Source organism: Mustela nivalis, assembly GCF_964662115.1.
Source record: "Mustela nivalis genome assembly, chromosome: 11".
Classification (NCBI taxonomy): domain Eukaryota; kingdom Metazoa; phylum Chordata; class Mammalia; order Carnivora; family Mustelidae; genus Mustela; species Mustela nivalis.
Genome location: NC_139030.1, coordinates 47,253,705 through 47,279,963, shown reverse-complemented (window position 1 = coordinate 47,279,963; position 26,259 = coordinate 47,253,705). Strand labels below are relative to the sequence as shown.

Sequence of the window (26,259 nt, the reverse complement as noted above, 5' to 3'; positions counted from 1 at the left end):
GCCACCCAGGTGCCCCTGTTCTCTTTTCATACTGCATCGGGTAATACTTTCAGAACAGTGTTGGGGCGCCTGGGTGGCTCAGTAGGTTAAAGACTCTGCTTTATGCTCAAGTCATGATCCCAGGGTCCTGGGATCGAGCCCTGCATCGGGCTCTCTGCTCAGCCAGGAGCCTGCTTCCTCCTCTCTCTCTGCCTGCTTCTCTGCTACTTGTGATAAAATCTCAAAAAAAAAAAAAAAAAAAAAGAACAGTGTTAAATGAGGACAGGGGTGCCTGGGTGGTTCAGTGGGTTAAGCCTCTGCCTTCAACTCAGGTCATGATCTCAGGGTCCTGGGATCGAGCCTCTCATCAGACTCTCTGCTCAGCAGGAACCCTGCTTCCCCCTCTCTCTCTGTCTTCCTCTCTGCCTGTTTATGATCTCTATCTGTCAAATAAATAAAATCTTTAAAAAAAAAAATGAGGACAATCATGCCTGTTCCTTAATTTAATGAGAATTGTTCTAGTATTCCTCCACTAAACATGATTTTTGCTTGTTACTTTGAAGAATGGTTTTTCTTGTTTTTTTTTTTTTAAAGATTTTATTTATTTATTTGACAGAGAGAGATCACAAGTAGGCAGAGAGTCAGGCAGAGAGAGAAGGGGAAGCAGGCACCCTGCTGAGCAGAGAGCCAGATACGGGCCTCGATCCCGGGACCCTGAAATCATGACCTGAGCTGAGGGCAGAGTCTTAACCCACTGAGCCACCCAGGCGCCCTTGATTGTATAATTTTTTTTACCTAGCAGTTTTATTTCCTTTATATGTATTGCTTGTTGCTTTTCTTACCTCATTTTTCTGTTGTTTCCTTGCAGTTTCTCATTCCTGTCTCTAACTAATGTGTTTTGTTTTCTTGACCTCTCACTCTCCAGTGTACTGTTTTAAATTTTCCTAAAAGGCCCTATAACCTATTTTTATTTTTTTATTTTTTTATTTTTTTTTTTTTTAAAGATTTTATTTATTTATTTGACAGAGAGAAATTACAAGTACACTGAGAGGCAGGCAGAGAGAGAGAGAGAAGGAAGCAGGCTCCCTGCTGAGCAGAGAGCCCGATGCGGGACTCGATCCCAGGACCCTGAGATCATGACCTGAGCCGAAGGCAGCGGCTCAACCCACTGAGCCACCCAGGCACCCCCTATAACCTATTTTTAAAATAAAATATATTGTTAGTTCTCCTGAGGTAGTCTTTATAAATTCATTCACCATTTGCCAAATACTTATTTAGCCATACTCATGTAGAAAGCATCTATCTGGGCACTGGAGATAGAGCAGTATACAGAGAGTTCCTGTCTTCATGGAGTTTACATTCTGATTATGAGAATCAGACATAAATACATGAAAGATAGTGATTTGTGTTATGGAGAAAATACAGGGTGATTAGGCCCTACCACTAAGGTGATGTTTGAGTAGATAATAAAAGAAATGAATTTGTGAGCTGTGTAGATATCTCAAGGAAGAGCGTTAACACGCAGAAGAATGGCAAGTATGGAATATGCTGGACGTGTTTAAGGAATATTAAGGAAGCCACTGTGACTGAGAAGGATAGCGTGGGAGGATGATGTGTCTGGAAGCCGAATGATGAAAGTGCTTGAAGGAGGAGGAGTAGTGAAATATGTCAGGTGTTGCTGGTAGTTCTCGTAACATACAGGCTCTTGGGATTTAGTGATTTGATTTTTTTCTTTTTAAATGAGAGAAGTGTTAGAGTCATAGGATCTCCTTTTTTTTTTTTTTTTTTTAAAGATTTTATTTATTTATTTAACAGAGAGAGATGACAAGAAGGCAGAGAGGCAGGCAGAGAGAGAGGAGGAAGCAGGCTCCCTGCTGAGCAGAGAGCCCGACCTGGGGCTCCATCCCAGAACCCTGGGATCACGACCCGAGCCGAAGGCAGCGGCTTAACCCACTGAGCCACCCAGGCGTCCCAGATCTCCTTTTTTAAAAGTAATTTAAGAGATATTAAGGAGAGAAATTAAAAATGGCATATAGACTGTTCTTGGTTTCGCTCAGAGGTGGAGTTGAGACATGGGCGGCTAGAGGAAGACACAGGATAAAGTTTGATGACTTTATTTTTGCTTTTTAAAAAGTGATGTACAATTTACATACTATGAAATGCACACTAAGTACGTGGTTCAGTGAGGTTTGAGGTTTCCCCCCAAGTAGCTGCTTTTGGGGTTTTTTTTGGTTTGTTTTTTGTTTTGTTTTGTTTTTTTTTAAAGATTTTATTTATTTATTTGACAGAGAGAGATCACAGGTAGGTAGAGAGGCTGGCAGAGAGAGAGAGAGAGAGAGAGGGAAGCAGGCTCCCGCTGAGCAGAGAGTCCGATGTGGGACTCGATCCCAGGACCCTGAGATCATGACCTGAGCCGAAGGCAGCGGCTTAACCCACTGAGACACCCAGGTGCCCCCGGGGGGTTTGAATTTAAAACCCAATTTTTGGGAGATTGAGACATGCAGCAGATCTGGTGGGATGCATTCCTTTTTGTTTTGTTTTGTTTTGTTTTGTTTTTGAAAAATTACAAACTTACAGAAAAGTTGGAAATACAAAAATACAAAGACCTTTTTTCCCCTGAACTATTGGAGAATAAATTGCTGACTTGATGAGCCATTACCACATACTCTTTAATGTATACTGTGAACTAGGACATTATTATACATGGCCAGAATATAACCATTAAAATTAGAAGGCTTTATCAATACATTACACCATTTATTTTTTTTTTAAAGATTTATTTATTTGACAGAGAGAAATCACAAGTAGACAGAGAGGCAGCCAGAGAGAGGGAAGTAGGCTCCCTGCTGAGCAGAGAGCCCGATGCGGGACTCGATCCCAGGACCCTGAGATCCTGACCTGAGCTGAAGGCAGCGGCTTAATCCACTGAGCCACCCAGGCGCCCGCCATTTAATTCTCAGACTCTGTTTAAATTTTCCCGGTTGGGGATATGGAAAATTTTGGTGGTAATTGACCTGTGAGTTTCATAGTAGACACAGGGAGTTGGAGTGGTGTGAGAGTTGGCATTAGATTAGTAGTCGTACTGTGTGGGGTTGAGAATCCAGGTAAAAAGGGATAACCTAGGAACTTGACTGAAGTTTGCAGGAATAAAGACTATGATGGGATTAATTGTGATGGTTTCTAAAGTATATTGTAACATTGGGACCTCTAATGTTGCAGGCTGGTGGAGCTGATGGGAATGTTGCCAGGAGCATAGTAGGACCTGCCTTCAACCTTACATTTTATAATAGTGTATTGAAACTTACTTTGCAGTTTAACATAGCCAGGAAAGTATGTATTGGACAAAACACTAAGATTTCAGTTGTTTAAAGGACACAGGAGTAAGGGGTTCCTGGGTGGCACAGTTGGTCGAGCATCCGACTCTTGATTTTGGCCCACGTCTTGATCTCATGGTCCTGGGATCAGGCCCCTAGTCGAGCTCTGCACTGAGTGCAGAGTCTGCTTGAGATTCTCTCTCCCTCTCCCTCTGCCCCTCCCATTTTAAAAGCAGTCATGCTTTCTCTCTCTCTCTCTCAAATAAATAGAAGAATCTTTAAAAGAAAAAAAAGAACACAGAAGTATGAATAAACTTAGATATAGTCAGAGTACAGTTAGATACAGGGAATATGTGGCAGCATCTCTGAAGTGGAACCCATTTATATCTGCATTATGAACGCCTGTCGATAGATCATACATATGTTAAATACTTAAGCATTATTAAACTTTAAAACTGATTAATGTGCCTTGGTGATTTCTTAATTATGTTTTGGGCTAATAAGACATGTAGAATGTATCTTTTTTTTTTTTTCAGGTCTTCATTTAAATTCCAGTTGGGGTCGCCAGGCTGGCTCAGTAGTTAAGTGGCTGCCTTCAGCTCTGGTCATGATCCCAGCATCCTGGGATTGAGCTCCGCATGGGGCTCCCTGCTCGGTGGGAAGCCTGCTTCTCCCTCACCCAATCCCCCTGCTTGTGTCCCTACTCTTGCTGTCTCTCTCTCTGTCAAATAAATAAATAAAATCTTTTTTTTTTTTTTAAGATTTTATTTATTTATTTGACAGAGATCACAAGTAGGCAGAGAGGCAGGAGGGGGTGGGGTGGGGGGAGCAGGCTCCCTGCTGAGCAGAGAGTCCAATGTGGGGCTCCATCCCAGAACCCTGAGATCATGACCCAAGCGGAAGGTGGAGAGGCTTAAACCACTGAGCCACCCAGGTGCCCCTAAATAAATAAAATCTTAATAAATGTATAAATAATTAAATAAATTCCAGTTTGTTAACATACAGTGTAGAATGTATCATCTTTTACACATTTTGTCCCTCTTGAAATTACCGAAGTGATCCTGAGAACTAGGAAATATAGGAACTATATTTAGGAGTGGAAACAACAGGATTTATATTCAAATAGAAGATTCATTGATGATTCAATGAATGTGTTGAATGAGATGATTCAATGATCTGTGTTGGTGATAAGGTGCCATTTAGCATTCTGGGCCCTGATCTTCCATTTTTCTCCAAAAATGTAAATGACAGGTTCTCCTGAAAAGAAAAATTATTTTAAATTATTATAGTTTTTTATATTGTATATTCCTCTGTTAGATTAATACATATTTTGGGAAGTATATAAGAATATAAGAAATAAAAATTACCCATAATTTTATCACTCAGAATAAAGTACTTCTGTATTATAATTTGGGATAATTCCTTCTAGTTTTTTGAATTATATATTCATTTATGTTATTTCTTTTTTATAAAATTGAGGTTATATTGTCATGTTCTGTTCACCTAAATGCATCATGAACAATTTTCTGTCATCAAATATTTCTCAATAGCATTATGTTTAATATTTACATTAAAACTATTTCATTTATGTAATTTAATTATTCTACTATTGGTTGATTTGGAGGTTGCTTGCTTGCTCTCTTGCTTTACTGACATAACTGCATTGTAAAGATTTAGAAATATTTAATGTTTGTGATATCCAGGAGAGTTCACTCTGTACATGTTCTCATGTACACGTATATATGTCAGGTTGATTCATCCTTAAGCCCATACTTATTTTTTTTTAAAGATTTTATTTAACACAGAGAGAGATCACAAGCAGGCAGAGAGGCAGGCAGAGAGAGGAAGAAGCAGGCGCCCCACCTAGCAGAGAGCCTGGTGCGGGGCTCGATCCCAGGACCCTGAGATCATGACCTGAGCCGAAGGCAGAGGCTTAACCCACTGAGCCACCCAGATGCCCTAAGCCCATACTTATTTTGTGTCCATGAGCAAATTAGTCTTTTTTGCATTTTTCATCTGGAAATGGAGATAATAATAATGCCTACCTTTTATAGTTCTTGTGGGGATTAACTATAATGTTTATAAAATCCTTAGCAAATTGCCTGGTACACAGTAAATGTTCAAGTGACAACTAATAATATGGTTAATAACACTGTATGACTGCCTCTTATGAATATGTCCTGTGTTGGCATATGACACTGTTCACACAAAAACTTGTTCAGGAACGTTCATAGCAGCATTATTCATAATAACCCCCAAATGGAAACATCCTAAATGTCCATTAACTGAGGACTGGATAAGCAAAATATGGTATATCCATATAGTAGAATATTATTCAACCACAAAAAGGAATGAATTAATGGTACATGCTATAACATGGATGAACCTCTAAAATACACAAAGTGAAAGAAGCCAGACATGGGCAGCTGGGTGACTCAGTTGGTTAAGTTAGGGGGAGACAAACCTTGAGAGACCGTGGCTTCTGAGAAACAAACTGAGGGTTTTGGAGGGGAGGGGAGTGGGGGGATGGGTGACCCTGGTGGTGGGTATTAAGCAGAGCACGTATTGCATGGAACACTGGGTGTGGTGCATAAACAATGAATTTTGGAACACACAGCAAAAAATTAAATTAAAAATAAAGTTTCTGGCACTTGATCTGAGGGTTCTGAGTTCAAACCCTGTGTTGGGCTCCATGCTGAGTGTGGAGCCCACTTAAAAAAAAGAAAAAAAAAAAAAAAAAAAAAGAAAGAAGCCAGATATAAAAGGCACATATTGTATGATTCCATTTATGTGAAATGTCCAGAATAGACAAATACAGAGATGTGGTTTCATTTCTTTTGTGGTAATTACTACAGTTATGTAAGTATTGAGGGTTTTTCTTTTTATTTTTTCAAGTAAGCTCTACATTTAATGTGGGGCTTGAACTCATGACCCCAAGATTAAGAGTCATATGTTCTCCCACTGAGCCAGGTGCCCTGAGGTTTTTTGTTTGTTTGTTTGTCTTTTAAATAAAAGTAGAGGGGCACCTGGGTGGCTCAGTAGTTCAGGGTCTTCCTTGGGCTCAGGTCATGATCCCAGGATCCCAGGGTCCCAGGATCGAGCTTCGAATCAGGCTCCCTGCTCAGGGGGAAGCCTACTCCATCCTCTTCCACTCCCCCTGCTTGTGTTTCCTCTCTCACTATGTTTCTCTCTGTCGAATAAATAAATGGAAATATTTTTTAAAAAGTAGAAAATTCATCTTTGTTTCTTATCTGTGAGAGACTAACCTCCTAGTGCTAATTGTTGGTTCCTTTTATCTAGGCCAAGGACTTTTTACCTTAAAGACCCTTTTTGAGGAAATTACTTTTAGTCTAAACTCTGTAAAGTATAACCTTGGGTATCTTCTCAGTGTGTAATCCCAGGAATTTGGGGCAACTTTTTAGGAATCTGCTCTGTGTGGCTAACTGTAGTACAGTGAACAGTTTTTCATGTAATACAATGACTAATATAAAAACTTCATTTATTCTATACTAAAAAAATCCTTTGTAATAAACACAGCATTGGTTTTAAAGGATTTCTGTTAGATTCTTTCACCCAAATCTAATCAGAACCAAACAATAAGTATTTGACTATGTATTTACCCTTAAGCTATTTGATTTTTACTTCAGCTGAAAGACACATCACTTTGCTTTCTCTTTTAGTTCCTATTACCTATGGACTAAATTTCATGCTGAAATAGTAAAACCTTAATAGTTTAGATGACAGGTATATTGGAAGAAGGCCAATCCAAATTATAGAAATAGTTATCACTGCATTTTTGACACTTGTTACATTTCTTTTCCTCTGTGTCTCTCATTGCTACCGAAATACTATATATTAAAAGCAGTAGTTTGAAATTAAATTTTTTTAAAGATTTTATTTATTTATTTATATGACACAGAGAGATCACAAGTAGGCAGAGAGGCAGGCAGAGAGAGAGGAGGAAGCAGGCTCCCTGCTGAGCAGAAAGCCTGATGTGGGGCTCGATCCCAAGACCCTGGGATCATGACCTGAGCTGAAGGCAGAGGCTTTAACCCACTGAGCCACCCAGGCGCCCCTGAAATTAATTTTTAATAATTTCTGGAGACTTCCAAACATTTTTAAATTTTAGAGGTCAGTAGTGGGAAATTTGAGGGGTTAAGAAGTCTAGACATACTGGATTTTTTTTTATTATATAATATTATAGACATGCAGAAAATACAGAGCAGGCTAATGAGTATCATGATCCCATCACTTAGCTGTTTCACATCTTAACATTTTGATGTATTTGCCCAGGGTTTTTTTCAGTTTCAGTTTTCATTATGAAAATTTGTTAATACTGGGGCACCTAGGTGGCTCAGTGGGTTAAAGCCTCTGCCTTCGGCTCAGGTCATGATCCTGGGGTCCTGGGATTGAGCCCCACATTGGGCTCTCTGCTCAGTGGGGAGCCTTCTTCCTCCTCTCTCTTTCTCTGCCCGCCTCTCTGCCTACTTGTGATCTCTCTCTCTCTGCAAAATAAATAAATAAAATCTTTAAAAAGAAATTTGTTAATACAGAGCAAAGTTGAGAGAATACAACGATACTTATGTATATATCCAAATCTAAATTCAACAATTAACATTTTATCATATCTGCTTTAATACATACTTTTTTGCTAAATAATTTGAAAGTAGTTTTTTAAAAAGATTTATTTATTTATTTGAGAGAAAGTACACACGCTCATACAGGGAAGAGGGAAAGAGGGAGAGGAAATCCCAAACAGACTCTGCACCAAACTTGGAGCCTGACTCAGGGCTTGATCTCATGACCCTGAGGTTACAACCCAAACTAAAACCAAGAGTTGGACGCTTAATTGACGGTGCCACCCAGGTGCCCCCGAAGTAGATTTCTGAACATCATGACAGTCCTAATACATGAATATTCACATAGATAACCATAATTCCATAATTATGACAATTCCTTTATTATACCTATGGAAATTAATGGTAATTAATAATTTTTATATAATTTTCTGATTTCTTGATTGTCCTTGAAAGTCTTCAGTAGCTTTATTTTTATTTTATTTTATTTTATTTATTTGCCAGAGAGAGAGGGAAGGAGGGAGAGGGCAAGGACGACCAGGGGAGTTGCAGTCAGAGTTAGGAGCAGGCTCCCTGCTGAGGAGGGAGCCCAGTGTGAGGCTGATGTGGGGCTCAGGACCCTGGGATCATGACCTGAGCTGAAAGCAGACACTTAACAGACTGATCCACCCAGGCAACCATTCAGTAGCTTTTTTAAAAAAAAAGTATTTAGGGGGAGGGGGGTTGGGAGAAGGGGGTGGGATTATGGACATTGGGGAGGGTATGTGCTTTGGTGAGTGCTGTGAAGTGTGTAAACCCTGTGATTCACAGACCTGTACCCCTGGGGATAAAAATATTTATAAAAAATAAAAAATTTTTTTAAAAAAGTATTTAACCCAGAATTCAGTCAAGGATCATGCATCATGTTTGGCTGTAATGTTTCTTAAATCTCTTTTAATCCAGAACAGTCTTTTCTCCATACCATTGGTTTATTTGGAAGAGTAATGTTATTGAGTAGAATTAATAAACATTTACATTCTGGATCTGTATGTTTTCTTTTGGTAGTATTTAACTTGTTACCCTGTCCTTTATATTTCTTGTAAGTTGGAAGATTTAATTAAAGCTGCATTAGAGCTAGCATAAACATTTTTGGTAAGAAAATGTTTTATAGATGATGGCTGTATATTTTATATTGCATTGAAGCAGAAGACATACAATGTTGATCTATCCTGTAATGAGTGATTATTTTTTAAAAGATTTTATTTATTTATTTGACAGAGAGAGATCACAAGTAGGCAGAGAGGCAGGCAAAGAGAGAGAGAGAGAGGGAAGCAGGCTCCCTACTGAGCAGAGAGCCTGATGCAGGGCTCGATCCCAGGGCCCTGAGATCATGACCAGAGGCTTAACCCACTGAGCCACCCAGGTGCCCCATAATGAGTGATTTTAAGTTAGATTACTTGGAAAGGTCATGCTGCGAGATCCCTACAGTGAATAGGTATATTTTCTTCTGTAAATCATTAATTTGCTGGATGATACCTACAACTTATCTTTTCATTCTTCAATTTAAAGATTTTGGTGAGGGGAGGGTAAGGGTTTTTTCACATTAGATAAGTTATTTTGGGAAAATGTCTACTATCAGAACTCAAATGCAAATGAGTAACAGGGTACCTGTTTCCATCTTAAATTGGTATAAATTAAAGTTGAGATTACAGAATATTCTTGGGGAGATGGGAAGCAACGGATTTTAAGTAGCTGCTAGTGGGTATATAAACTCTTAAAATATTTTTAGAGGGCATTTAAGTAATATTTATGAAAATAATTCAGTACTTTTACTCTGCATTTCTACTTCCAGGAACTTATTCCGTATGTACTTATAAATGTACAGAAAAGTGTATGTAAGGATGTCATGGATGTCATTGCAGCATTACTTTTTTTTTTTTAAGATTTTATTTATTTATTTGACAGATAGAAATCACAAGTAGGCAGAGAGGCAGGCAGAGAGAGAGGTGAAAGCAGGGTCCCTGCTGAGCAGAGAGCCCGATGAGGGGCTCGATCCCCGGCCCTTGAGATCATGACCTGAGCTGAAGGCAGAGGTCTTAACCCACGGAGCCACCCAGGCGCCCCACAGCATTACTTTTTTTTTTTTTTTTTAACTGTCTTTTTTTTTTTTTTAAAGATTTTATTTATTTAACAGACAGAGATCACAGGTAGGCAGAGAGGCAGGCAGAGAGAGAGGAGGAAGCAGGCTCCCTGCGGAGCAGAGAGCCCGACGTGGGGCTCAATCCCAGGACCCTGGCATCACGACCTGAGCCGAAGGCAGAGGCTTTAACCCACTGAGCCACCCAGGCGCCCCCACAGCATTACTTTTAATAGAAAAAAACAAAACAAAACACCTTAGGAACAATATAAATATCATCTTGCACTGATAAAGAATGATGTAATGATAAAGGCCTCCTTAAAACTCTGAGTACTCTTGGGGCACCTGCGTGGCTCAGTCCTTAAGTGGCTGCCTTTGGCTCACGTCATGATCCCTGATCATGAGCCCTGGATCGGGCTCCTTTCTAGGCAGGAAGCTGCTTCTCCCTCTCCCACTCCCCCTGCTTGTGTTCCCTTTTGCTGTCTCTCTCTGGCAAATAAATAAATAAAATCTTATTTTTTAAAAAACCCACAAACTCTGAGTACTCTTATTCTCAGAATGTTTCCTATAGCGTTCTTTTTTAGTCCTTTTTTATTTTTTTTTTTTAATGCTGTAGCTTTGCTTATCTCAAAGTGTTTTTTTTGGTTTTGTTTTCTTTTATTCTTTGCATTTTATGTAAACATACAGAAAAATAAAAACTAAATCAGATGCCTTTGTCATAGCTAGTTATCTAATTCTTAAAATCAGTAGGGTTTTGATGCTGATGCACTTAGTGATATTCTAATTTTCATTGTTCATTTGTCTCATGAGAATCCAGTGTAAATCATATAATGGAAAAGTGACATTTTACGTAAGAAGGATTGTTGGCTGTATCCTAGTTATAGTGAAATTCTTGAAATGGAAATACCTGTCACCTTTAATATCTTTAATTTAGTATCTTTAATATCTCTATAATTTTTATTCTTTTAAACAGTTCGTTTCCCTGAAGATCTTGAGAATGACATTAGAACTTTCTTTCCTGAATATACCCATCAACTCTTTGGGGATGAGTAAGTAACTTTGCCCAATCAGTGTGGCCAATAAAAAACTTTTTTTTCTTAATCTAGAAGTCAGACTTTATTTTCTTCGCTGTTTTTTATGTAATTTACTTTAAAATAGACATTAGAATGGCATTTTTGACATTGAGATACCAGTTTACTCTACAATACCTTTCACATAGTGCTGTGGATATATTAGCTCATTTAATTCTCACAACAATCTTAGCGATGGTATTATTATTCATTACATTGTACATTGGTGGAATTGAGTAGCTCCTTATGGACATATGAATGACCAAATTTTAGATTCAGGCAATCTATGGAGCCCATATTTATGATTACCACTTTTTTCTTCCTGCTGCTTTGCTATACTGCTCTTAGTACAGAATATGCTCTCCCGAAGCTAGAAAGCTCAAGTTCTTCTATGACAAGTAAATAAGCAGTTAAAATAAATTTATTTATTTTAAAAAGCTCTTATTTATTTATTTGACACAGAGAGAGTCAGACAGGCAGAGGGAGAGGGAGAAGCAAGCTGCCCTGTGGAGCAGGGAGCCAGATGCAGGGCTTGATCCCAGGACCCCGGGATCATGACCTGAGCCCAAGACAGGCACTTAACCAACTGAGACACCCAGGCACTGCAATAAATTTATTTTTAAAAACAAGGTTAAAGATATGTCCTGGGATATTCAGCACCATTCCTTTATTTCCTATAGCTTTATTACATGATTAGAATAGTCAGTTACCTTTTTTTAAAAACTTTTGATGCTGAAAAAACTTATTTGCAGAAAGTTGTTAAGAGTAGTACTCTATGATGGGTACTTTAAGTACTGGGTGTTATAGGCAGCTGATGAATCACTGAACTCTACCTCCGAAACTAATTGTACACTGTATGTTAATTAATTGATTCAAAGAAAAAAAAAGAGTAGTACTCTGTATATCCTTCATTTAGATTCACCAGTTGTTAACATTTAGTTCTATTTGCTTTAATCATTTTTTCCTATATAGATATGTTGGTATGTTGTTGAACCATTTCAGTGTTGTTTGCAGATATATCTTGATACCTTACTCCTAAATTCTTTAGTATTTATTTCCTAAAAACAAGGACAGTAACCATATAATTACCAAAATTCAGGAAATTTAACAATGCTGTTACTACTTTCTGAGATATAGTCCACATTTCAAATTTTGCCAGTTGGTTTCCAATAATTCTTTTATAACAATTTTCCTCATTTTGGATCCAATCTAGAGCCACATATTGCTTTTTATTTTTTTATTATTATTATTTTTATTAAAGATTTTATTTATTTATTTACTTGACAGAGATCACAGGTAGGCAGAGAGACAGGCAGAGAGAAAGGAGGAAGCAGGCTCCCCGCTGAGCAGAGAGCATGATGCAAGGCTCGATCCCAGGACCCTGAGATCATGACCTGATCCGAAGGCAGAGGCTTTAACCCAGTGAGCCACCCAGGCACACCTATTTTTATTATTTTTAAGATTTTATTTTTTATTTGACAGTACAAGCAGGGGGAGCAATAGGGAGAGGGAGAAGCAGGCTCACATTAAGCAGAGATCCCAGTGCTGGAACTCCATTCCAGGACTCTAGCTGGGATCATGACCTGAGTCGAAGGCAGACGCTTAACCAACTGAGACACCCAGGCACCCCACATACTGCATTTAGTTGTCATATCTCTTTGGTCTTTACTTTGCAACAGTTCCTCAGCCTTTTTTTGTTTTCCATGACATGGACATTTTCATAGGGTATAGGTTTTTATAAGCCTTCATTTTGCGTAGTTTGTTTCTTTGTGATGAAATTCAGATAATATACATTTTTGTAGTACCACAACAGAGGCTGTATGTGTCTGTCTCAGTCTGTCACAATCAGATAATCCATGATATTAATTTGTTCCATTGTTCATTAACTTGGATCACTTAGTTTAGAGGTATGTGTCAGTTTTCTGCACTATAAGGTTTTTCCTTTTATTATGTAATCTGTGGGGAGATACTCTGAGACTGAAAAGATCCTATTTCCCATCAGACTTTCACCCAGTAGTTTTTATTTTATTTTAAGATTTTATTTATTTGACAGAGGGAGAGAGATCATGAGTAGGCAAAGCAGCAGGCAGAGAAAGGAGGGGAAGCAGGTTCCCTGCTGAGAAGAGAGCCCGATGCGGGGCTCAATCTTAGGACCCCGAGATTATGACCCGAGCGGAAGGCAGAGGCCCAACCCACTGAGCCACCCAAGCACCCCTCACCCAGTAGTTTTATTTTTATTTTTTTAAAGATTTTATTCATCTATTTGACAGAAAGAAAGATCATAAGTAGGCGGAGAGTCAGGCAGAGAGAGAGAGAGAGAGAGAGAAGCAGGCTCCCGCTGAGCATCGATCCCAGGACACCAAGACCATGACCCGAGCCGAAGGCAGCGGCTTAATCCACTGAGCCACCCAGGCGCCCCAGTAGTTTTAAATCCGTTGATGATTCTTGCTTGAATCTTTTATTGTGGTGGCAAAATGGTGATTTTCTAACTCTGTTATACTTTCTACATTTATTGGCATTCTCTAAGGAAGAGCTTCTCTTTTTCCCCTTATGTATTTCTTTGTTTATATCAGAATAGACTCAAAGATTCTTTTTTAATCCAAGGGGTCATAATCTGCTACTGTTATTAATTATGATGGTCAAATTATCCCATTTCAAACCAGTGTTTGAATCCTTTTGATAAACCATCATCACTTGGGGGTTACTTCACTTTGAAATACAATAAGATGTTCGAGATTCATCTTCAACTTACTCTACTAGTTCTGGAGTTAGCCATTTTCCCAAGGAAACCTGCTTTGTTGTAGTAGGAAAGGGTGTTTTGACATGGTTGACATTTAAAATATTGCCCTCGTGGCTATTATACTTATGTCTTATTTCATCATTGTTCACATATTTATTTAATGTGTTTAGAAATTAACAAATGTCTCTCTATGGAACAAATTTCCTCAGAACTTTTCATTATTAATGTATTGGATTGGGCATTTTATGTGCTTTTAAATATTAATAATTCTATTTTAGTACATATTGATTCATGCCAAAATTTGAACCTTTTGTATTTTTTTCCTTTTGTATTTTAAATATGTTTTGTTTTATTATAAAGAGAAGAATATTTTTTGGGGGGATCTCTATCGTTAAGGAGCTATTTATTTTATTCCTTTCCTCTTCCTGTTATTTAAAATCTCTTCCTGGGGCGCCTGGGTGGCTCAGTGGGTTAAGCCGCTGCCTTCGGCTCAGGTCATGATCTCAGGGTCCTGGGATCGAGTCCCGCATCAGGCTCTCTGCTCGGCAGGGAGCCTGCTTCCCTCTCTCTCTCTCTCTGCCTGCCTCTCCATCTACTTGTGATTTCTCTCTGTCAAATAAATAAATAAAATCTTCAAAAAAAAAAATAAATAAATAAATAAATAAAATCTCTTCCTTAGGTGCATAGAATCCAGTCTTACAGGTTGCTTCTCAGTGGTACTTTGTACATTCATTCTGTTTTACATGTCATTAAAAATGCTTACATACTTCCCTTCTAAGGTAGACAGGTGACAGTCACATAATCATAACCCTGTATCTTATGACTCAAGTATGACATTGGTCTTGATTCTACTTATCATTGCCACTGCATTTTATGCACATAACTTTCAGAGTCCTGGAATAGACCCTGCTTATGTTTTATTTTGGTAGCCTGGACAGAAATCTGAAAATGACACTGCTCCTTTCAGGCACTCTTCTTCAGAATTCACCAAAAAAAAAAAAAAAAAAAAAAAAAAAAAAGCTTTATTGAGATGTAATTTACCATATAATTCATCCATTTAAAGTATACAATTCGGTGATTTTTAGTATATTGTGTTGTGCAGTCATTACAGTCAATTTCAGAACATTTTGTCATTCCCACCAAAATTCCCATAACCATTAGCAGTCATTCTCTTTTTCCTCCCTTAATCTCCCCAGCCCTAGGAATCACTAACCTACCTTCTGTCTGTATAGCTTTACCTATTCTGGATGTTTTAGATGCACATTTTGGTATACTCCTTTTTAAGCCAGAAAAGAGAATATCAAAGTAGAAGTGGGTTGAAAGGAGCAGGGCTGGAAAAACAGCAGCTCTAGATCTGCTTTCTGAGTTCATAGGGTGATGTAATTAGATAGGTGCTTCTACCATTTTCAGCAGCTCTGGATATTAATGATGGAAGCAAGTGGTAAACTGGAGGAAAGACTGGGCCAAAGCTACATCTTAGCTGCTTGCCTAGCAAGGTACCAGTTTCATACCACCTGTGTCTGATTTGAAATGCCTTCTGGTACTAGTAATAGCAGAAGCAGCCACAATGATGTATTACATTTATTACATAACTTGTATAACATGCTGGTCAACATTATAAGCTGTTTATAGGTATTAACTTGCTCATGTAACCCAAACAATGTCCCTGAGGTAGGTGCTATTATTCTCTCGTATTATTTTGAAGATTTTATTTTTATGTAATCTCTCCACCTAAGATGGGGCTTGAACTCACAACCCTGAGATCAAGAGTCATGTGCTCTACCAGCTGAGCCAGCCAGGTGCCCCTCTCTTATTTTATAAATGAGGAAAGCTGAGGCAGTTTTATTTATTTATTTTATTTATTTATTTATTTTTTTTAAAGATTTTATTTATTTATTTGACAGAGAGAAATCACAAGTAGATGGAGAGGCAGGCAGAGAGAGAGAGAGAGGGAAGCAGGCTCCCTGCTGAGCAGAGAGCCCGATGCGGGCCTCGATCCCAGGACCCTGAGATCATGACCTGAGCCGAAGGCAGCGGCTTAACCCACTGAGCCACCCAGGCGCCCCTGAGGCAGTTTTATTACAAGTACTTGTTTCTAAAATAAGTATGGTAAAATCTTGAAACTACCCATAAAGTTAAACTTGTTTATATAGAGAGCTAATTCTTTGTAATGACTTTGCAAAGAGTCTTTCTGGAGTCTCAGATTACTGATATTTTTCTCCTTTTCAGTGAAACTGCTTTTGGTTACAAGGGTTTGAAGATCCTGTTATACTATATTGCTGGTAGCCTGTCAACAATGTTTCGTGTTGAATATGCATCTAAAGTTGATGAGAATTTTGACTGTGTAGAGGTAAGAACAATAATAAATTTATCTTTAACTCTGCTTTCCATTTGAGTATAAAACAGGTTTTAAAATTTAAAAGCTTGAGGGAGGAGGGAAACTTTTATATAGTAGCTTTAAAACCACGGATTGGGGGCGCCTGGGTGGCTCAGTGGGTTAAAGCCTCTGCCTTCAGCTCAGGTCGTGATCTCAGGGTCCTGGGATCGAGCCCCGCATCGGTCTCTCTGTTCATCAGGGAGCCTGCTTCCCTTCCTCTCTCTGCCTGCCTCTCTGCCTACTTCTGATCTCTGTCAAATAAATAAATAAAATCTTAAAAATATATATAAATAAAACCACAGATTGTCTTTATTTATGGAGGTAATTGCCTTCCTGTCACTACAGTTAACCTTTGATCACGATCCTTAGCCTGGTCTATTTCCTGAGTGGACCTTCTCTAAAAACCCTTTACTTTTATGATCAGAGTTGTATTTTGTTTACCAACTTCTGTTTTTTTATTGTGGATATGAAAATTACTTCACTTCCCAGAAGTTAAATAAGACAGAAGGCAATAGCTAAATTTTCTACTTTTTCTTCACATAGAATTTGCCCATTTAAATTTCTCTTGCTAATTTCTGATTCCACAGATTTTGCTAACATATTTCCTTAAGAACATGGGCATTTAAGCTGATGACATAAAACTTTTGAAACAAATGAACCAAAAGAGAGTGAAGGCAAAGAGAGGCATTAAAGAGAACGCATCCAGGGCAGGCTGAATGACCAGCCCTCAGGAAGCAGAGGCAGAATGATGTGACCACAAGCCAAGGAATACTGGTAGCCACCAGAATTAGAAGAACCACAGAAAAGACTCCACTGGAGTCTGGGGAGAGTGTGGCCCTGTTGACACTTTGATTTTAGTACAGTGATAGTGATTTTAGACTTTATCTCTAGGCTGTGAGAGAATCAATCTCTGTTGTTTTTTTGTTTTTGTTTTTTTTAAATAAGATTTTATTTATTTATTTGACAGAGAGACAGACAGAGATCACAAGTAGGCAGAGAGGCAGTCAAAGAGAGGAGGAAGCAGGCTCCCTGCTGAGCAGAGAGCCCGATGTAGGGCTCCATCCCAGGACCCTGGGATCATGACCTGAGCTGAAGGCAGAGGCTTAACCCACTGAGCCGCCCAGGTGCCCTAAATCTCTGTTATTTTAAGCCTCCAAGTTTATGGTAGTTAGTTACAGCAGCCATAGAAACTAATACAGATTTTCATACCAGAAAGTGGGGTGCTACTGAAAAAAATAAAATGTCTTTGGAAATGGGTTACGGGTACAAACTTGAAGAACTTTGAGGCACATGATAGAAGTGTAGACTCCCTTGAATAGATGGTTGGTAGAAATATGGACTTTAAAGGCATTGTTGGTGAAGGCTCAGAATAAAGTTAGGAGCATGGGAGAGAAAACTTGTATTCTTAGGGAATAATGTACCATCACAAATAGTATGTTGGTAGAAATAGGGATGTTGAAGAAGTCAAAGAGAAATGAAGATATTATTAGAAAATGAGGAAAGGAGATATTTGTTATATAGAGCCAGGAAGCCTAGCTGAATTGTATCCTACATTTATATAGAAATGAGAAGATAAAAGCCGTGAAGTTGGATATTTAGCTGAGGAGATGTCCAAACAAAGTATTTAAGTTGTGGGCTGGTTTCTTATGGCTTATAATAAATGTAAGAGGAAAGGAATAGATTGTGGGAAGAACTGTAAAGCAAAAAAGATCCAGGACTTGATTTGGGAGATTCTCAGTCTATTCGGGTAGCAGAATACACTGAAATTAGGAGATTGATTGTCAGGAAAGTGTGCTTTAGAAAGAAATCCAAGAGCATGGCTAGATAACCTTTTGTTCTTTCTGAAAGGATTATGCACAGGACTCTTGGATTTCCTCAGTAATCTCAGTAAAAACCAGAAATAGAGATTGAATAAAGTCCTTTGTAGGACCATCTTATCTAATGATGTGAACCCTCTTGGCAAATACAGGTGACCTAGAAGAGTTTTAAGAATGTTCAGTCAGCAGAAACACTGCCATTTTGAACTGACAGGTTGAGGAAAGGCTAATGAACTTCCAAAATTCTATAGGTAGGAAATGGGCTGATTGCACTACTCAGCTACAAACATGTGCTTCCCTTCAAGAAAAAGGAATAATGGCCCAGAAGGTAGAGCCACAGGCCACAGTATTCTCAGGTTTTGAACACTAATGGAATTTGACCTTCTGAATTTTGAATTGCTTGGTTCCAGTGACTCCTTTTTTCCTATAGTTTTCTCCTTTTTGGAGTCGGAAACTCCATAATTTATCCTGTGCCTGTTTCACTACTATATTTTAGAAGTGGTAACTTATTTTCTAGTTTTACAGGTGGAAAAGAATTTTGCCCCATGGTGTATATCATACCCAGAGTCTATTTGAATAACTTAGATAATGACATTTTGGACTTGAGCTGATGATGGAGTGTTTGAAACTTTTGGGGATGTTGGGATGGGATGATTGTATTTTGCATGTTTGGGATAGACATGAATCTCTGAGGAATCTGAAGAAAGTTATGTTTAAAGGGTTCTGTTTCTGGGCATTCTTATTTAAAGGCATTAAAACTTTTTTTTTAAGGTTTTATTTAAATTCCAGTTAGTTAACATACACTACAGTATTAGTTTCCAGTGTATAATATAGTGATTCAGTAATGCCATACATCACCAATGTTCATCACAGCAAGTGTACTACTCTTTAATCCCATCACCCATTTAACCTGTCCCCCTACCCACGTCCCTTCAAGGCATTGAAACTTTTCATCAAGAATTACTTCAGAGTTGATTTTTTTTTTAATGAAATGCCATTTTGTCACTAAATCACATTTATAAAGTTGAAAATTGCATTCTTAGAGTAAAATCTCTTGTCACTTGAATTTAAAAATCTAGGAGGTTTTATCAGATGAGATCTGCTATATTGAGAATACTGTGCTTCACGTAACTAAGCAAAGATTTTATGTATCACTGCATTCTGATATCCTAACTCCCTTCTGTACAAGTAGTAATTCCTAACACATTAACAATTAAACTTTTTCAAGGCTTTAAACTGACTTTAAACTTCTGACTTAAATCTTTTACCAACCTCATGCCCCAAAACTTCTTGTGACTTGGGACTGGTTGATTTGGGGTTTTTTTGGGTTTTGTTGTTGTTCTTTGTTGTTGCTGTTGTTGTTGTTAATTTTTAAAATTGTGTTTCATTGTAAGGACTTGCCCAAATTCATACGATGCTAGATAAACTAGCATGCAAAATAGGCTTATTAAAGTGGAGTTTTTTTCCTAATCATATGTTTCTTATTAGATTATTAAATTCTCATCCCCAGCTATATACTCTTATTAAAAATGCAGGTAGTAGTTTCCCTAGTGTTGTACAAAATTTACTGTTTTTGAAGATTTTGGTGTCTTTTTTTTTTTTTTTTTAAATGTTCCAGCTGATAGTGCTGAATTGATTTCTTCCAAAGGAACTATTGACTTAGTTATTGGTAAATCTTTCAAATACTATTTGCAGTGAAAATAGCTATGTATTTGCATTGACTTCTAATTGCTCCATTCTTGAAAACCAGGTTTTTCCATTTAGAAGTACTGTGTTATGAGTAAGGAATCAATCTTTTATAATGTCTTCTTATGGGATTATTTGCTTCATGGTCGAAGATCATTTATTTAAATTACATGTTCAAGCAAAGATTTTTTCCCCCCTTATAAAAAAAGAATGGGTAATGGATGTGGAGGGAATGGGCTTGCCTCTTCTATCTCAGTTTGCATTGAGAATGTTCATTCCACAGTGCCTCTGTGTTCTTGATGCCAGGGAAAGGGGGCAAGAAAACAAAATCATTCCTCTTATAGGAATGAGCTAGGAGGAATAGTCAGTAAACAAATAGTAAGTAGTGTTACGAAGAAACACTTTGCTGGTTCCTTCATAGAATGAAGAGGAGCCAATGTAATGTAATAACCTGAGGGAAGAGCCTAGTAAGAAAGACCCTGAAAGGAGAACACTCAGAAATATCTCTTGTTAAATGATTATGGTAATGGAGAGAAGGGTAGGAGATGGTTGAAGGGGTTGGCAAAACTAGATCTTTTCAAGTAAAGAATAGTTGACAGTTAACCTTTAATAGTTAACCTTTAGAGGTTTTAAGTAGGTAAGAGTCATATGATGATCTATATTTTCAGAAGATTTTTGGGGGGGCGCCTGGGTGGCTCAGTCGTTAAGCGTCTGCCTTCGGCTCAGGTGATGATCTCAGGGTCCTGGGATGGAGCCTCACATCGGGTTCCCCCACTCAGCGGGCAGCCTGCTTCTCCCACTCCCATTCCCCCTGCTTGTGTTCCCTCTCTTGCTGTCTCTCTCTGTCAAATAAATAAATAAAATCTTTTTTTAAAAAAGTGGGGGAGGGTTGGTTTGGCTCCTTTGCAGAGAACACACTACAGGGGGAAAGAGTAAAAGAAGGGAGACCAGAACGTTGCAGTGTTACAGGTGACACTACATTACATTTAGTTGGCTGTCTGGGGATATATTTTGAAGATAGAGCCAGTAGGATTTACTTTTAAATTAAATTTAATGAAATGGAAGAGAGAAACAAGGAGGATCCTATTGCTTACCTTTAATAATAGTACTATTAACTGAGTTAAGAAAGATTAGAGAAGTAGGTCTAAATAGGGGGAAAAAATCAACATTTTTGTTTTAGGTATGTTATACTTGAGACTATTATATATCATATTTGAGTTTTCACAGACTATAATATGTAGTAGTATTTTTGTGTATGAAAGATCAGCTCTTTTAGGTGAGGTGGTTAGAAACCATGGCATATTAGCTTAGAAGTTAATTTGCTTATTAAAATTTTGCCAGTACATTAATCTTTCATTATCCATTTTTCTTTTCCAAGCTGAGTTCTCCAGTTCCATGTGAAAGTTTTTAGACACAATTGAGAAGCTTATAAAACATCCCCACTAGCCATCATCTTTAAAGGCAACATAATTATTCTGAATTTTACTACAATAAACTTTATTGTTCAGACACTTTTGGTTTGTTCCTCTTATGGTTGTCTCTGACCTTTGCTTTTACTGATACCTCCTGACCTCTCTTTAATTGAAATAGAATTGGCATACAGAATCCTTTTAGTTTTTAGGTATATATTATAATGATTCCATTTTTTGTTGTTGTTTAGTATCTTTATACATTATGAGTAATTCCCATGGCAAGTCCAGTTATCATCTCTCACCATACAAAGTTACTAAAATTATTGACTGCATTCCCATATGTGATATCCCCATGACTATTTTATAACTGGAATTTTGTACTTCTTAATCCTTTTCATCTATTTTGCCCACCCCCCTCAACTCCCACTCCCATTCCCCTGTCCAGTAACCAACAGTTTGTTACCTGTATATATGAATCTGTTTCTGTTTTGTCTTGTTTACTCGTTTGTTTTGTTTTTTAGATTTAATGTAGCATAATACCCTGTAGGTCCATCTGTGTTTTTGCAAATGGCAAGCTTTCATTTTATGACAGTAATATTCCATTGTGTGTGTGTGTGTGTGTGTGTGTGTGTATTTAAATATATCTAATCTTTATCCATTCATCTATGATGGACACTTAGGTTGCTTCCAAATCTTGCCTATTGTAAGTAATGCTGCAGTGAACACAGGGGTGCATGTATCTCTCCAAATTGGTGTTTTCATTTTCTTCCAATAAATATCCAGAAGTGAAATTGCTGGATTATATAGTAGTTTTTCCTTTATTTTTTTGATGAAACTTCATACCATTTTCCATACTGGCTGTACCAGTTAACATTCCCAACGACAGTGTATGATGGTACTCCACTTTTTTTTTTTTTTTTTTAAGATTTATTTATTTATTTGAGAGAGATAGCAACAGAGATAGTGAGAGAGGGCAAGTGCAGGGAGGAGAGGGAGAAGCAGACTCTCTGCACAGCAGTGAGCCCAATGCCAGGCTCCATCCCAGGATCCTGGGATTATGACTTGAGCAGAACGCAGACACTTAACTGAGTGAGCCACCTAGGTGCCCCATCTCTACTTTTTATATGATGTGATCCCATTTGTTTATTTCAGCTTTTGTTGCCCTTGCCTGAGGAGACTAGTCTAAAAAAATATTGCTAAGACCAATGTTAAAGAGCTTATTACCTGTGTTTTCTTCGAGGAGTTTTATGGTTTCAAGTCTCACATTCAAGTCTTTAATCCATTTTGAATTTATTTTTGTATGTGAGGTACAAGAGTGGTCCATTTTTATTCTTTTGCATGTGGCTGTCCAGTTTGCCCAATGCTGTTTGTCAGAGAGACTGTCTTTCCCATTGTTCTTGCTTTTTTGTCATCAATTAATTGATCCTATATGTATGGGTTTATTGCTAGGCATTGCATTGATCTCTGTATCTGTTTTTGTGCCAGTACGGTACTGTTTTGATTACTCTAGCTTTGTGATCTAGTATACTATGAAATCAGGGATTTCTCCAGCATTGTTGTTCTTTCTCAGGATTGCTTTGGCTATTCAGGATCTTTTGTGGTTCCACACAAAATTTTAGGATTCTTTGTTCTAGTTCTGTGAAAAAAGCCATTGGTATTTTGAGGGAAGGTGCATTGAATCTGTAGATTGTTTTGAGTAGTACGAACATTTTAATAATACTTATTCTTCTAAACCATGAGTACAGTATATCCTTCCATTTATTTGTGTTGGCTTTAGTTTCTTTTATCTTATACTTTTCAGAGCCTCCTGCTTTCTCTTGAGGTAATTTCATTGCCATTTAGTGTAAGAGTGTATAAGATTGTTCAGTCTTACTAATTGCTAGCATTTCTGGGAAGAGGTTTGGCAGAGGAAGTTAAAATACATGGGTACACTTCAATCTTCTATTTTATCCTTATCTCCCACTAATAAATGGATTGAATTTGGGAGTAGCTGAGAGCAGATTTTTAAAATTTTCTGGATTCTTTAGCCTCTTATAGAAAAACCCTGTGTACTTAACAAAAATTTAATCTTGAAATGAAAAAATAATCTTTGGTAGACTAATAAATAGAGTGAAAACTCTACTTTTTTGATAATTGTGACTGTTTTTCATAATATTTTATAAAATATATGGAAAGCTTTAAAATTATACATTGAGATTTTTGTCTTAGAATGTTATATGTGATTTTTGGTAGTGTGATTCTAATGCAGTATAAATGTCAGGTAATATACGATTGAGCAAATTAAGTAGAAATGGAAATTTTTTGGATTGTTTTTGTAGCATATCTTAGGTAATCTTAGAATTCTAGTCAATGTTAATTAAGTCTTCCACTTTAGCCACGTATAAAAGGACCACCTACTTAACATGCCTTTTTAAATCACTGTTTCAAAAATAACTCAACATAGACAAATTTACACAAATGGTGCTATTTAGGAAAAGATGCTGAAGGTGTAATTTGATTTTCAAATGTGGATAAATACAAATAAAGTGTAAATATATTTATGTCATATCAGGCTACCCATTATTTTCAGGCACATCGCTTTATGCGGTGGTGAGAAAAAGCAAAAATTCCTTCATGGGAACATCACATGTGTAACAAAGTACAGAACATTGGAAGTTGAAATGACCATAGTGAGAGAGTATACAATCTAAAACATTTCATCATGACTCACCTCAGAACTAAATAGAATAATTATCTTTGTAACATTCCTTTTCTAAAAAGTTTGGAAAATATTTGTAAGGCATGTCTTTATTAGTTAAGTAGATCAGATTGTATTCTGGATTCTTGATCTATTCAGCTTAATTTCTTTTTCTTTTTTTTTAAACAGGTTTGGTTTTTTGTTTTAATTTTTTTAAAGTAGGCTCCATGTCCAGTGTAGAGCCCAGCACAGCTTGAACTCATGACCCTGAGATCAAGACCCAAGCTGACATCAAGAATCAGATGCTTAATCAACTGAACCACTCAGGCGCCCCTTCTTATCTTGTCTATATTTTTCCATAAGTTTAATTAAAGTGTAAAATAATATCCTTGCAGGTAGGGAATTTTTTTGATCTTCAGAAATAGAATCTGAACTTTCAGCTACAAGCATTGGAACTAAAGAGTTCCGTTAATCTTTGATTCAACTTTGAATTTTAAAAAGATGAGATAGGGAGGGGGTGCCTGGCTGGCTTGGTCACTAAAGCATGCAACTTTTTTTTAAGATCTATTTATTTTAGAGAGAGAGTGCGTGCACACACTTGCATGAGGGTGTGGGGGGAGGGAGAAAGGGAGAGAGACACTCAGGCAGATTCCATGCTGAGCATGGAGCCCGAGGTGGGGCTCAATCCCATGACCCTGAGATCACAACTTGAGCCAAAATCAAGTCAGACACTCAACCGACTGTGCTGCCCAGGTGCCTGGAGCAAGCAACTGTTGATCTAGGGGTTGTGAGTTCAAGCCCCATCTTGGGCTTAGAGCCTACTAAGATAAGTAAATGAATAAAATTTTTAAAAATAAATAAAGTTCTTTTTCAAATGATGAGATGGGTTTTTCTGTAGTGATGATTTTATTAAGGGGCCAGTAATCCAATATGAAAATGAATATTTAACTGAACTGAATTAGAAGAGTACAGCTCTCTAAAACAAGTAGTTATAGGACTTTTTTCCTTCTTAGAACCTATTTCATAGAGAAATGCATACATTTTTCCTCTAGTGAAGCAAGATTCTGAATTCTGGGTTTGAAGAGCCCTTTGGTTTTATGTTCTATATTTTATGTAATATATCTGATACACATTTTCTCTAACCTATTATGTATAAGAGTCCTTGTGTTTAAACTTAGCCTTTTATTCTCCTGTAAAAGTTCTTAAAGTAATGTGTAAACTTGCCTAGAGCAAAATATTTATTTGAAGATACTTATGATGATATGTAGGTATCCTTTGAAGGCTGAAAGTTAACTCTCTTTCAGCTTTGTTGAGCTCAAATCTTTGCGTTGCTCTGTCTTCCACCAGAACCACTACTTGAAACTTAAGAGTTTCTAAGAAATCTTTGAAGTACATTTGATGCGAGGTATGTGGAGTTATTTGATCATACTTTGCAGTGCCTTGTTGAGAAAACAGTATACAGGGAAAGTTTTTAAAAGTTAAAATTAAGTACACTATAAATGCTTTGAAGTGTTTTCCTTTAAACTGATAGATTATAAACCTCTTTATTTAAAAGTAGCATTTCTTGACTTTTTTTTTTTTTTAACCTTGAACTAAAATTGTACTACTTTACCCATTACTGCTTTGGATTTTAATTGCCACACAACAGACCCATTAAAACTATTCCTTATTATTACAGTTTCCTCATATAATTATTGAAATTGTATTTATTCTATAAAATATGTTTAAGATGGTCTCTTCACATTAGATAGCAGTTTAAACAAAAAATATCAAATGCAGTTTATTTGGTTTACAGGGTAAATGAATACTTACTAGAAATAAGCTGTTGGGTAAAATAATGAAGAGCTTTATTTTAAATATTAGCTCTTTTTTATAGCTATAAACAAGTTATGTATAAATGTTGGTGCTACCCGAGCATTGAAAATAAAACCTGTTTGTGATAAACTCTGTCCTTGGTTCTCTATCCTAAAATGTAACTGAATGATAATAAAGTGCTATTCATCTGCAGGTGCATTGCTTCTACTTAGTTAAAAGATGGTTGAAAGGACAGGAATTAGTAGCATGTTGTATTAGCCTTTTGTAGTGTATTTTGTCCTAAGCATCTTAATTTCCCTGTTTTGAATGCTAAGTAGCAAGGGTCTTGGTTTAGAACTAATACCCATCATGCATGTAAACGGTATGAAAGAGCTGCTTAGTAAGTTAACACAAAGTGTTCTTGTGTCAGTCCTTGTGGAAATAGATACAATACAAACATTACAGCTGAACTCACGGCAAACTCCATTAAGTAAAAACCTGGCCTCATTGTTCAGGAAAAAGTTTGAATAGAATGCAAGCTCATTTTGTTGAATGTAATGTCAGGCTTTTAGGGACTGTATTGAGGGATAAGGTTTTGTTAAGTTGAGACCAATTCATTAAGTTTTATTGCCTGGTGAGAAGCAGTAATACTTTATTGTAAGACTTCATCAAATATTCATGGTTAAAGAGAAGTAGTAAA

The 26,259-nt window shown here is 37.3% G+C and overlaps 2 protein-coding genes across 3 annotated transcripts in view; one reads left to right on the top strand and one right to left on the bottom strand.

Annotated features, from left to right (window-relative positions):
• SLC25A12 (solute carrier family 25 member 12) overlaps window positions 1-26,259 on the bottom strand; it is a 204,407-nt gene that overhangs the window by 133,546 nt on the left and 44,602 nt on the right. The gene's annotated exons all lie outside the window — the stretch shown is intronic.
• Window positions 1-26,259, top strand: part of HAT1 (histone acetyltransferase 1) — a 62,604-nt gene that overhangs the window by 7,345 nt on the left and 29,000 nt on the right. For both annotated transcript variants that reach the window (XM_082689175.1, XM_082689176.1), the window contains exons 3-4: window positions 10,960-11,035; window positions 16,026-16,146. In XM_082689175.1, the coding sequence (XP_082545301.1) occupies window positions 10,960-11,035; window positions 16,026-16,146 (197 nt within the window). The remainder of the gene's footprint in view (window positions 1-10,959; window positions 11,036-16,025; window positions 16,147-26,259) is intronic.